General features: G+C 47.2%; 1 protein-coding gene across 1 annotated transcript; it reads left to right on the plus strand.

Annotated features, from left to right (window-relative positions):
- The first annotated feature begins 375 nt into the window (after positions 1-375).
- Positions 376-1,747, plus strand: LOC123805344 (60S ribosomal protein L37a-like). The gene is made up of 2 exons (XM_045817819.1): positions 376-430; positions 1,458-1,747. Exons 1-2 carry the CDS (start codon positions 376-378, stop codon positions 1,745-1,747), a joined length of 345 nt encoding a protein of 114 aa, XP_045673775.1.
- Positions 1,748-13,559: the final 11,812 nt, after the last annotated feature.

Consider the following 13,559-nt stretch of genomic DNA (forward strand, 5'->3'; position numbering starts at 1 on the left):
CTTGGCTAGGGGCTGGGGGCTAGGGACACACAGATGGCTGAAATATGTCTTTGTCCTAAAGATGTGAGCACGAAGAACTTTAATGAAAAGGTAACTGAACATATGAAGATATGGTAGGCCTCTGTTACCAGTAATGCAGAAGACTAGATATTCTGAAAGCCTCTTGCTACAAAGCATCTCAAAATACTGAGTGTGTGTATGTCTCTATGTCCGAGCTGGCACAGAAATCAAGGAAATGCTCTGAGGTGCTCCGAGATGATTGAGCACCAACTCCGTGGGCTTCCCTGAGGTTACTTTCAACCCTGAGTGACCTAGAACTCTTATTTTAAGGGAAGAGAGAGTAGGAGGAAGAACCTGGGCCACTCACAGGAGAGGATGTCAGATCAGAGACCACACGATGGTAAATTATTTGAAAATGTGCCGCTCAAAGGTGAGTGTTGTGGAAACTTGCCTGTCCCATCCCTTGGTTCTGGGCAAACAGTCTTCCCTGAAAGTGTTTCACTATAGGCTGGACTCAAGTAGATCTCAGGCCAAATATTCACTTTTTTCATGGTCAAAACCAGCAACGACAATCAGAAATTTAATTAAAAAGGGACCTGAGTTGGCAGTGCCCTCAGATGCCTGACAAATGAAAACCTTTCCTGGAGGAAAGTGCAGTCCAGCCAAGCCCCAGACTCCACGCAGATTGAGTCCAGCAGATGCCAGCTCGCAGTCTGGAGTCTCGAACCAGGAAAGGAACAAGGCGCCACAGTGAGCGCGAGTCCACAGATCCACAGCCGCCTCTGACATTGAGATTGCTGTGTATAGATATGTGTTTAATGTGTTTAAATAAATGTAAGGGTGCATTTAAAATGAATGGAGAGCAAGAACCTATGATTAATAATGGCCAGGCAGATTTGGAGAAAGCCAAGTAGAACTTCTACAAATGAAAAAATAAAATAACTGAAATGAAAAGTTACTGAAACTTAGTAAGAGTTGAGGACATCATCAGAGGAGCAGTGTTGTACTATTTTTCATCATTTTGGCAAATATTGCTAATAACAATAATATGCCAGAGGTGGTAAGAATGCAGGAAAACAGCTCCTCAAACTTAGGTAAATGGAATGTGAACTGCTGTGATTTTTTTTGGAAAGTAATATGGCAATGGCTATGAAAATTTAAAAAAATACAAAACCCAGACATCATTTGACCCAATATGTTTACTCTTGAGAATCTATCCATTAGAAATAAAAGCGCTACTCTGGAAGCATATATGAACAAACATGTTTATCACTGTTTGGTTTGTGGTGGCAAAAATTAGAAACACAGAGGTATGGTTGAATAAACCATGATTTGCTTGTGCCTTGAAATACTATGCAACCATTAAAAAGAATAAGGTAGATCCTACATCTATTCATTTATCCATGATTTTTAAGCAATTAAAAATAAATATTAGAGCTCTCTGGGTTCCTACCTAGTTTGCAACAGCGTGGCTAAATGTGCCGAGAAGTTCGGAATCGTCGGTAAATATGGGAGCCATGATGGCTCCTGCCCCAGGATAATGGTGAAGAAAATTGGGATCAGCCAGCACACCAAGTATACTTGCTCCTTCTGCTGCGAAGCTGAGATGAAAAGACGAGCTGTGGGGATCTGGCCCTGTGGCTCCTGCATGACAAGAGTGGCTGGTGCTGCCTGGACCTACCACCCCACTTCCGCCCTCACAGTGAAGTCGGCTCTCAGAAGACTGAAGGAATCAAAAGACCAGTAGAAGCTCCACAATTTGAAACATTGCTGACCTATAATAAATGGGTTAATTTGTGTAACAATAAATAAATACATATCAGAACATTTTATACTGTGGGAATCCATTTGTGCAAAGACACAATAATAACTTCTATAAATTTATAACTGTATGTGAGCAAATAATCAGAAAGGTGTAGAATAATACACAGTGGGCGTTACCAATGGTTATTTAGTAGGGTGGAGGTTGAAAAGGAGAGGGGTGATTATTCTTTTATAATGTATCTTTGTATTATGTCACTAGTGTCAGTGAACGTGAAAAACCATAAATCATGAAACGGCAGCATAAGACAAGCCCAAGGTATTCCAGGAGGAAGTCAGCCTTTCAATTTGGGGAAATCTGGGAAGGCTTCATGGAGGACGTGGTAGGTAAGCTGGGTTTTGAAAGGAGAAGTTTGTTGAGAGGCCTGTAGGGAATTCTTCCCAGCACAGGAGGGGTCAGCTGTGCCAAGTGAAGAAGGGAAATGGAAAGGAAATGATTATGTGCTGAGCACATGCACTGAACATAGATACTTGTATCCATCCTTCCAAGCAGTTAGGTTTGCTCAACAGATGAGGAAACTGAGTCTGAGAGAAGTTAAGTGAGTGGCTAAAAGTAGCTGGTAACTAACAAAGCCAAACTCAGACTCCATCTCTTTGTCACTCCAAAATTCTCTTTCTGTGACTTTGAATAATTGTTTTGTATGTGGGTTCTATGGTCTGAATGTTTGTGTTCCTCCAAAATTCGTATGTTGAAACCTAACACCCAATGTGGTGGTGTTAGGAGGTGAGGCCTTTGGGAGATGAGGATGCAGCCCTCGTGATCAGGATTAGTGCTTTCATAAAAAAAAAAGCCCAGCGAGTTCTTTCCTTTCACCATATGAAGACACAGCAAGAAGATGGCCATCTATGCCCAGGAAGTGGGCTCTCATCAGACATCAAATCCAGCAACAGCAGCATCTTGGACTTAGAGCCTTAGATTTGTGTGGCGGGAAAGGTTTGTTGTTTACAGACCACCCAGTTTATGGCATTTTTAGCCTCCCAAAGGGGCAAAAGCACTGGACAAAGTATGTACTTCGAACATTATGACTCTGCAAACAGGACTGAGTGCTGGTGAAGCAGCTGTGATCTCCTCAAGGCAGGCTTCCCAGCCTGCAGTGTCTGGGCTGGGGAGTCTCCACAGGCTCTGCACAGCCCACCTGCCCACTTCCTCTTCCGTATAATTCGACTCTCCCTGGTGGGGGGGGCGGTGCTGATCAGCTGCATGGGTCAGGATGATTCCACAGGGAGGCTGGGTTCTGAAGGCTCTTCACCCAGAAAGGAGGGCCGGACCTTTGGAGGGACAGTATCAAGCAGCCCAGGCTTTTAGTCCTGTTTTCTGTTTATTCTGCAGCCCCAGCTGCCCTGGAACACAATCTGCACTCCCATGCCTTACTGCCTTTGCTTATGCTGTTCCTTCTGCCAGAATGCCTTTCCCTACCAGCTCGTTCTCTCTGGAAAACTCCTCCATACCTTTCAAGAACCAAGTCAAATGGTTTTCCTTTTCCTTTTATACCCATTAGGGCATTTATTTGGCCCTCACCATTCAAAATAGAAGTTAGCACCTCCGCTTTGTGTATGAGGACCCTGAGGCTCCCAGAGATGAAGTGGCTCTTTCAGAGTCCTTTAGCACTTAGAAACAAGAGACCGGGGTTCTAGTCTGGCTTTGCCATTCGTGTATCACCTTGGCAAATATATCACTTTGGCAAATCTGACTCTCTCTGGGCTTCAGTTCTTCATTTGTAACATGGTGGGGATTGGGATGTTGTCTGAGATGGTCTCTGTAATCCTGTCTTGCTTGATGCTATGGCAACAAAATAATTCAGCCCTGGCTGATGTGGCTCTGTGGACTGAGTACCAGCCAGCGAACCAAAAGGTTGCCAGTTCAATTCCCAGTCAGGGCACACGCTTGGGTTGCGGGTCAGGTCCCCAGTAGGGGGCGTGCAAGAGGCAACCAATTGATAATGTTTCTCTCCCTCTTTCTCCTTTCCTTCTCCTCCCTCTGAAAATAAATAAATAAAATCTTTTTTAAAAGACAGAATTCAAAGCGCTCCTTGGTGTTACCTATGACTGGATCTTGTTTCCCTTTGGCCTGATTCCAAGAGCCAGCACTGCTTCCCTCTGCCCTCCTCCCATTCACCCCACTCTTTGTTCTTCTTCCTAGGACAAAGCTGCCAGCCCTTCTCTTCTCTAGGAGGCTGGGCTTGAGGCCAGCAAGCCAAGTGGCAGCTGGGACTCAGATGAAAGGGCCCTCAGAGGGCTGCCTGTGGCTGAGTGCCCAGCTCAGCTCAGCCCAGGCCTGGCAGCCCTGGCCCTAGCTGTCTCCCACAAGGCACCCTGCCAGCACTCCCACACAAAGCTCCCTTTGTGAGTCCCACAGCAAGGGAGACCCCTGCCAACCCACAGGGACCCTCTTCCCTTCCCTCTGCTCCATGCCTGCTTGAAAAATATGCAGGTCTTTAGAGAATGGTCCAGGGCTGGACCACACTGGCCTGACATTGGACCCACACTTTGGGAGGTTTGTTCCATTTACTCTTCAGAACAGCATTGGTAGCAGGTCGGGCCATTCTCCTTTAGGGAGGAGGGACACGGATATCTGAGGGCCTACTGTGTGTCAATCATGGCACAAGGCTTGGGGAAAGAGTAGTGAATAAGACTATAGCTGCACTCCTGGAGCTCATGACCAGTGGGGACACAGAGTAATTGAACGACCACACAAATAAATACCTGGTGATACAGCCTTATCCGCTCTCTGAGAGGAAACAGCAAGGAATCATGAGAGCATGAGAGCACAGAGATAATGGTGGGCTCATGGGTGGTGAGCAAGCGCAGGGAAGCCTTCCCAGGGCTGAGGTGTGAAAAGAGGTGCATCGGGCCCTGAGGCAGGGAGAAGGTGCTGAGTTAGAGGAGGAATGGAAAGAAAGAGGCCTGTGACAGGAGAATAAGGAATCCCATCCCCTTTGTATCGTCTTTGGCTGAGACAGCCTCTGGATGGAAAGGCCACATTATAAGCTCCGAAGAACGCAAGTGCCTTAATGAATCAGCTTCATAATCAATCAGTGTGTGCTCCTTTGCCCCAGGGAAGTTCCGCTCTCTGCCCTGGGAATTCTTGATTCAGAAGAAAGTCTCTTTAACTCTGGGAGCCTCACATTCTTTACCTCAGAAATGGGAGTTGTAATGCCAATACAGAGTTTCCAGGAGGAATCTGGGAAATAGTGTGTGGTCAGTGCCAGGCACAGGGTGGACACAGGTGCCCATCCTTAGAGAACCTTATGGGGAAGAGGCATGGCTGAGCTTCCCTTTGAAGCCCTCTCCCTGAACTTCCCCAGATCCAGCAAGCTGCACTCTGCAAGGTAGAGGCAGCCAGAGCTTCTGGGTAGAGGTTAGGACTTGCTCAGCTTGGCCTTGACTGCAGGGAAACAGATTGTGGCTGGAGGCCAGGTGTGCCGAGTTCATCAGCTCATGGACCTTTTAAGCCCAAGGATGCCCAGAGTGGGAGTGGTACAAATAGGTAACTTTTGTTTCATAGGCGTGATCTCTTTTATCTTCACTGCAACTCTGTAAGGAAGATTAAAATCATCCCTATTTTTCAGGTGAATAAATTGAAGCTTAGAAAGGCCGTTTTTTCTAAACCAGGATTGAAATCCATGCAATCTGGCTCCGGAGCCTGCGGTGTTAACCAATCCCTGCACTGCCAGGTCAGGGCACAAAGTCAGCCCCGCCCACTTTATGGCCCCGCCTCCAGACCCCCCACCCCCTCTTTAGTTCAATTCTACTGCTGGCATACTGTCAGACCCCCAGCCTCAGTACTCTTGTCAGCAAAAAGTTGAGGGGGTAACTGAGCTTGACAATCATTAAGATCCCTCCCAACATCATCAGTCTGGGTTCCTTCTAGTGAAAGTGATTTCAGGATGAGCCCTTTAAAGCCACGAAGTACCATTTCCAGTAGGGATTGGCTCCTGGAGCAAAGGTGTACAAAGACACCGTAGGTACAAGTATGTTCATTGCAGTCTTGTGTATAAAAGCAAAAGACCAGCCTAAATGTTCATCAAATCTCTACGTCCTAATACAGAAAGTTCTCAGACATAGTAATAATAATGTTGTCTTATATATATGCATATTACTACATTTGCACTGATAATTTTCAGAAGGGAAGAGGACTGGGAGTCTGCCATGGGAGGAAAATTACTTTTCATTGTATATCCTTCTATGTTATCTTATTTTTATTACCAATGTCTCCCTTCCTTCCTTTCCTTTTTTTTCATCCAAACACTCTCTAAGGGTGCTTTTACTTCTTTTTTTTTTAAAGATTTTATTTATTTATTTTTAGAGAGCAAGAGTAAGGGAGAGAGAAAGAGAGGAAGAGAAACATCAATGTGTGGTTACCTCTTGTGCGCCCCCTACTGGGGACCTGGCCTGCAACCCAGGTATGTGCCCTGATTGGGAATCAAACCAGTGACCCTTTGGTTCCCAGGCTGGCATTCAGTCTGCTGAGACACACCAGCCAGGGCTCCTTCTTCAAAAACAAAAAAAAATCATGCGCCTATCAAGACGATCACTTTGTAAGTTATATAAAAGTCTAATCACTATATTGTATACTTGAAACTAATAATATTGTGTGTCAACTATAATTAATTTTTTTAATGTTTAAATAAAGAAGTTATGAGGAAGACAGTGTGACCTGAGTTCAAGTCCTGGCCTGGACAGTAATTGCGTGATCCTCTGCAGAGCCCTTCTCACGGGGCCTGTATTGCTACCTGTCTAATGGGGGCACTGAGATAAGTAATCGAGTCCCTTTAGTGTGGAGATAGGAATGGGGGGCTGCTCACCTGGCCTCAGAAGAACCAGTCCCTGTCACCTGAGTTTATGACCATAAGCACAGAGTGGACAGCATTTATTGCTGCTCCTTGATAGAGAGCCACAGTTTTCCTCTGGGGACTGCCTCCTCCTTTGCTCTCTACTGCCATCACATTGCCACTACATGCAGCTTGAGAGTACAGTTGCCACAAAGGGAAATAGAATTGAAAAATGATGAGAAATTGGTTCCTGACTATCAGCTGAGCACCGACTAAGCTGTGTCTCAGGCTGTACCCTGGAGTTTCCAGTTAGGTAGCCTGAGGCATCCCCTTTTGACTCAAGTCTTTTTACACTGGATCTACCTGTCACTTTCATGTTTAAGAGACCCAGTGATATGGATCCTGTGCTGTGTCTCTGCCATTAGTCCCTCCAGATCTGCTCTACCTTTTGTCCCCTGCTCTCCACCCTGGGCAGCTGACCCTAATGGGTTACATCCACGAGCTCTTGGGCCCTCTGGCTTCCATCCGTTTGGCCAGTGGGAGGCCTAGCAAAAGAGCAGAGGGCAAGGGGAAGCTGAGGTCAGAGTATTTATTCCCTGGGCTCTCTCCCTGTCCAGTGCCAACAATCCAGCTGTGACTCTCAGACACCCCTTTCACAGGCTGTTCTCTTGGGTTCTGATCATTGCCGTCTTCCTCACCTCCTTCAGGACCCCACTATCGCTAGTCCTGAGGGACTGCACCATTCCTCCTTGCTACCCCCAAATCCTGCCATACCTTTGTTGAGTCCCTTTATTAACCTCTCCCCGAATACCCAGCTTGAGGAGCTACCTGTGTCCTGCCTATAGGTGTTCTTGAGAGCATGCATTGTCTCTGTGCCAGTCACTTGATAATTAGTCATGAGCTGGGACAGGAAGGGGACTGGTTTTATTGAGTATTTGCCACGAAGGGCACTTTGTATGCACAATTGGGTTCCACCCTCTCAATTCTAGGTAGAAGGTATTTTTAGCCACACTCTACAGAAGATAAAACTGAGACCCAGATTAGTAAAGGGACTCATCTGAAGTCCCACAGCTAAATGAGTGGAACCGGGATTTTAAATCCATGTGCATTTGCTCTCTAAAACTGTGCCTTTTCGTACCGTCCGGGCACTGCTTTCCACAATGCCTTGTTCACTCTCTTCCTCACGTCTCAGCTTAATGTCACCTCCCCCAGGGGACCTTCCTAGTAGAGACCACTCTGTTTGGAGGAAGTCGCCACTGATATTCTTTTTGATAACACGTCATTCTTTTCCTTCATAACATGCATTTTTTTAAATTGGTTTAATGTCTGTCCCACTCGTTAGATTGGGATTCTGAGCTCTGTGAGGGCAGCCATTCTCCTCCTGGTACCGAGCAGAAGCACCTGCCACACACCAGGCCCAGCTAAACACAGCATCCCTCTTACCTGCCATTTCGCTTTCTGCAGACTCAGTGGCCCACAGACAACTGTGGTCCAAAAATATTAAATGGAAAATTCCAGCAGTAAAAAATTCATGCTTTTTAAATTGTGTGCCATCCTGAGTAGTGTGAGAAAACCCTGCACCACTCCTGTCCATCCCCCCTGGGACGTAAGTCATCCCTTTGTCCATCGACTTCATGCTGTGCCCAGGAGGGACCGCCTGTCTCAGCCCCACAGTGCTTGTGTCCCCGCGACCCTTGCACTACTTAACAGTGGCCCCACATCACAGAAGCAGTGATGCTGGCAATTTGGATACGGCAAAGAGAAGGCAGAAAGTGCTTCCTTTAAGTGCAAAGGTGAAATTTCTCAACTTAATAAGGAAAGAAAAAATGATATGCTGAGGTTGCTAAGATCTACAGTAAGAGTGAATCTTCTGTCTATGAAATTGAATAGAAGAAATCTTGCTAGTTTTGCAGTTGAGCCTCAAACTATAAAAGTTATGACCACGATGCATAAGTGCTTACTCAAGAGGGAAAAGACATCAAACTCTACTTTATCACAGTTATGCGCACACAGGGCCAACATCGCACATATAGTGTTTGGTGCTGGCTGTGGTTTTGGGCATCCACGGGGGGCCTAGCAATGCATCCACGGTGAGTACAGGGGACTACTGTGTCTGCTCAGTGAAAAAGTGTCAAAGGACAGGAACAAGCATTTATAAAGTGCCCACCCAATGTCAGACATTTCACATAAATGATCTTATTTCCTCTTCAAAACTGTCTCACGAGGTACACCTCGTCTTCCTGTTGTGCTGGTGAGGAAACCAAGGCAGAAGAGGGAATGTGACTTTCCCAAAGTCACAGAGCCTAGAGCCGGGGTTCAAGCACAGGTCTCTCTGATGCCACAGCTGTACTTGTTCCACGGGACCCCTGTGTCCCCCACACAGGAGCTCACGGTGGGGGGAGTCGAGGAGGGACTGATCAGTGGAACTTGGGTGAACCATCCCTGGACAAGCAGAAACTTCAGGGAGCAATGAGTGTTTGCTGAGGCCACTCCCCTGGGACTGGCCACTCCTAGGCCCTTGTGAGCACACACCCTCCCAGCCCCGCTGAGAAGCATCCTTTTCCCTGTTTACCTTCAGGCTCTTGGCTCAGCCCTAGTTGGTCTGTGAACCTCTGCAAAACCCCCGTTCCTTGCCTTGTTTTGTAGGGCCACCTGTGGCTGATAATCTCCCCACCAAGTTCTCAAGGGCAGACCCTGAATACTGGATGTGTTGTGTGTTCCGAGCCCTGCCCGCCGACCAGTTCATGGGCTGGTGCTAATAAAGAAGGGGGCCCTCCTGCTAAGCCTCCAGGACCACACATCAGGCAGGCCAGTACCTACCAGGATCTCTTCCTTCCTTCCTCCTTTGGTCTCAGACCCTGTCACCCAAATGAGGGGCTTCTGGAATGCTGGGCAATGTTCTTTGTCTTGGGCTGGGGGATGGTTATCTTACCAGACCAAACCAGGTCCGAATGCTGGGTAGTTGCCAGCCAAAAGACAACTCCGAGATGATTTCAGGAACTTCATGGCAATCCAGCAACAAAAACACACCAGGGGTTGTTCCCAGAGCATTATGTCCCTGAACAAAATATCTAACCCTTCTTTGTCAGGGGAAATCACACATGAACATCGAGGTAGACTTTGTCATTGCATGCATAGGTGGAGACATTCCAGGGCACTGGAATTCAGGGAACATGGTCATACATATATTGCAAGTTCAAGTATTATAATAAGGATAGAACAGGGAAAATTCACAAGGAGGTCACTGGAGGGTCCTTCAGGCGGCTCCAGCCAGTCTCAGCCAGTTTAGCGTGTGCCCTCCGCCCGGGTCCTGCAAAACATCCTGGGTTTGTTCCTGAAAAACAGTCTGGCAATCAATGTCAGGAACTGAGCAGGTATGAGTAAACATCTAAGTCTTGGTCTTTCTGTGAGACTTTCAGCAAATTGCAAGATAGCATCACACAAACTTGTAAACTTTAAGTGGACTTACATGTTAATCGAGGCAAACTTATAAACTCGAAACAAATGTTAATCTATGCTAGATTCCTACTAGGCTACATGTGTCAGTGAGGTTACAATTACACAGGTGTGTTTACTTTTTGTGAAAATTACTTGGGTGAATTCCTCTGTATATACTTCAATAAAATGTTTATAACAAGAAAAGAAAGAAAAATCCTGCTGCCCACTCCTGCCCCAGATTTCCCCTACCAGACCAGCTACGAAATAGGGCACTATCTTTCCACCTGTCTTCCCTTAAAACTCCCCAAAACACACCCAGAGACTCTTTTCATCTCAGTTTCTGGCAAAGACAGGCTAGTACAAAGTAACCAACACGGGCAGACGCCAAGTCCTGGGACCTCCACAGTCGTGGGGGGCCTGCTCCTGGTGGGTAGCTCATCCCTTCCTCTCCGAGATATCCCTGGGCCTGTGTGACTGCGAGATGGGATCCCCTCCTTATTCCCCACCAGATCATCTTTTTCGGGGCGTGCTGCTGGCAGCATAGCCCCTGGCTCAGGCGCTATGTGGGGGGCTAGTTACTGTTGATCCACTGTCCCCGAGAGGAGCCCCTCCTATGGCCTGCGCCCAGGACCTTTGCCAGCTGATCCTTCTCAGTTTCCAGGAGAGAAATTAACTGCAGCCCATCCGGCTCCTCATTCACTGGCAGCCCAGGCCCAGTGGGGAGGCCCTAGGTGATCACCCGTGTAGACACGTTTTCACACAGCCCCAGGACACCTGAACCCCGTGGACTAGGACGGGAGGGACTCTGCACACCCGGTGGGCGGGGATAGCGAACTCCCCGCTGCGGAGCACAGCCAGAGTGTCAGACCGGGCTCCTGGGGGCAAGCCACCTGAGGCCAATGCCAGCTCCTTAAACAAAACGAGAATTTCTTATCAGACTATCAATATTCATGGAGAATGGGGGTCAGCAGCTCACGGGGCCCAGTGTCAGGGTCCTGGCCGGGATCACGTGGCAGCACTGGCTGGCTCCTGCAGGTCACAGGCAGGCCCCTGGCTGCACCGCGGCAGGCAGTAGAATCCAGTTACTTGGGCCTCTACAGTTGGAGCACAGACTAGGACTTACCCCCGGCAGGACTATAAGGGAATTTCCCCAGGAGGGAAAGCATGAGGCTAAGAGGAGACGTTTAGGATCTGGACTTGAGATCGTCAAAACACAGCTGTCTCTCAGCACAGGGTTGAACTGGACTGAACTTCGGGAAGACTTTGAGCCAGGGTAGAGGTTGTGCTGCCGCCATTACTCCCTTCCCCACGTCATTTACGTATGTGTGAACTTATTATATTTTCTTCCAGTATTATGAGGACTTCTCCATATCATTGAGTTCTTCTGTACCATTATTTTTATTGGCTGTATAAGATAGTGTTCTGTGATTTATCATAAATGTAGAAAACTTCATTTCTTCCCTTTCAGTCCTTTTCCTCCTTTACTATAAATAGCATTGTAACAAGCATCCTCTATAGCTAAGGAACTGTGCAAGAAGTGTGCACCTTGTGAGGATATTATTCCTTGTTGCCAAGTGATTAGAAGGCTGTGTCTACCACTGGGTGCGCAGGAGGTGGCTGCCCTGAGTACTTTTTGCCACGTATTCAGAGTCTGCCCCCAGCAGGGTAGCCAGGGCTGCAGGCAAGGGCTGAAAGCATGAGCTAGCTCCTTGCTGAGGACCAAGCCGGACTGCCGCCCCCACTTGTCTTGCTGGGATCTGGAGCACACGCAGTTTCTTCTGGACTGTCCAAAATGGCAGCTAAGGAACTCCCCCTACTTCCTGCCTCGTGTTCTCTTCTCTTTCGTCTTCTCTTTCTTCTTACCCCCACTCCCTGGTCTCTGTTTTCTCCTTTCTCATTTCTGTCTCTGCCCTCTAACTCTCACGTTCTTTCTCTCTGCCTTTTAACTCTCTGTGTGTCTGTTTGCTTTAATTTTTTCTCTCTCTTTCTCCTTCACCTTTTAATTTTTACCCCTGGAATCCAGCCTTGTTTCTGTCTCTTTTCTCTTGCTCCTGGTGGCTCTGGGTCCTCCACCCACCCACCCACCCTCTAAGTACTGTGAATCATAACTTCCCCAGGCTAGGTAAGGCCCCACCTTCCTGGGTAGGCCTGGATTCGAGTGAGTGGTGGTTTTGCCTTCCACGAAGGGCAAAGCGAACAGATCACAGTGTTGGGGGCTGCCTGGTAACCCAGGGTGACTCAGGGCTTCCAGGTTGGAAGACAAACAATCCATCCAGCTTCCCTTAGAGGCTCTGTCATCCTGGGAACCAGCACACTGTGCCTGATGACTCACCAGGGCAGTCTTGGCATGGTGGCAGCAGAGTGTGGGTAGGAACCCAGAGTTTATGATGCTGCTCAGTGAGCAAACCCACTCTCTGTGGGCAGGCTCAGGGCTGGGTGCTGGGTGCTGGGGATCCGGGAGCGCAGGGGGTCCAGGCCTCACAGCCAGGACTCACCCTGTGTGGTCTCACATTACAATGGTCAGGTAGGATGTTTTAAAAACCTCAATTCCTGGGCCCTGCTTAACCTTATTAAACCAGAATAACCAGGTGATGTGGTGCAGGAACCTTCCTGTTAAAGGTAATTGTGATGCACAGGCATTGTAGCATTATTTGTGTTATCTAAAAGACAGGGAAGCCCCTGAGTGTCCATTAGTAGAGAATGATTACATAAATGATGATGTCTCCTACTGCAGAATAATATTCAGGCACTAAAAAAGGATGAGGCATTTATGGGGACAGAAAGTAGATTAGAGGTTGCCAGGGGTAGGGTGTGTGTGTACAGGGGTGGGGAGTTATTGCTTAATGGGTACAGAGGTCCTGTTTGGGATGATGAAAAAGTTTCAGAAAAAGATAGTGGTGGTGTTTGCACAACATTGTAAATGTAATTAATAATACTAAGTAATATACTTAAAATGGTTAAAATGACCCATTTATGTTATATAAAAATATATACACATACTTTTAAAAAAAAGAATAAGGAAGAACCATGTGCATTAACATGAAAAAATGCTCAAGTTAGCCCATTAAGCAAAAGTGAACATTACAGACCAAGATGTAGAATAAGAATTATAACTGTGTGTGTGTGTGTGTGTGAGCGTGCGTGTGTGTGCACTCACGCGCCAGGAAAACAAACCACCCTCTTAAAAGTGGTTGCCACTGGAGGTAGGACTGGCAGGACAGAAAGGAGAGGGAAGATTCTTTGTCTTTCCTGTGATATCAAAATAGTGGTGGGATTATGGGTGATTTTGATTTTCTTTTTGGTGTTTTCATATAAAAAATCTAAACACACTCCACAAAACACTTTGTCTTCAAAGAGTTCAGAATGGAATGAAGAGATACTACAGATTGAGGTAATTACAATGGAATACTATTTGTGATAAAGCCTGTGTAAGCACAGTGGAGGGGCTGTTGGGAAGGCTTCCTGGAGGAAGTGACATGCTGACTCTGGTCTTCAAAGTCCACAAGGAGTTGGCCAAGTGGAAAAGCA

The sequence above is a fragment of the Phyllostomus hastatus genome, unplaced genomic scaffold, assembly GCF_019186645.2.
Source record: "Phyllostomus hastatus isolate PE091 unplaced genomic scaffold, TTU_PhHast_1.1 phas_scaffold_317, whole genome shotgun sequence".
NCBI classification, from domain to species: domain Eukaryota; kingdom Metazoa; phylum Chordata; class Mammalia; order Chiroptera; family Phyllostomidae; genus Phyllostomus; species Phyllostomus hastatus.

Excerpts from the sequence above, each read along its gene's own strand:
- LOC123805344 (XM_045817819.1), top strand. The coding sequence starts at position 376 with ATGTCAGATCAGAGACCACACGATGGTAAATTATTTGAAAATGTGCCG. Across the intron at positions 431-1,457 it reads TGAAAATGTGCCGCTCAAAG|TTTGCAACAGCGTGGCTAAA; the intron begins GTGAGTGTTGTG and ends GTTCCTACCTAG.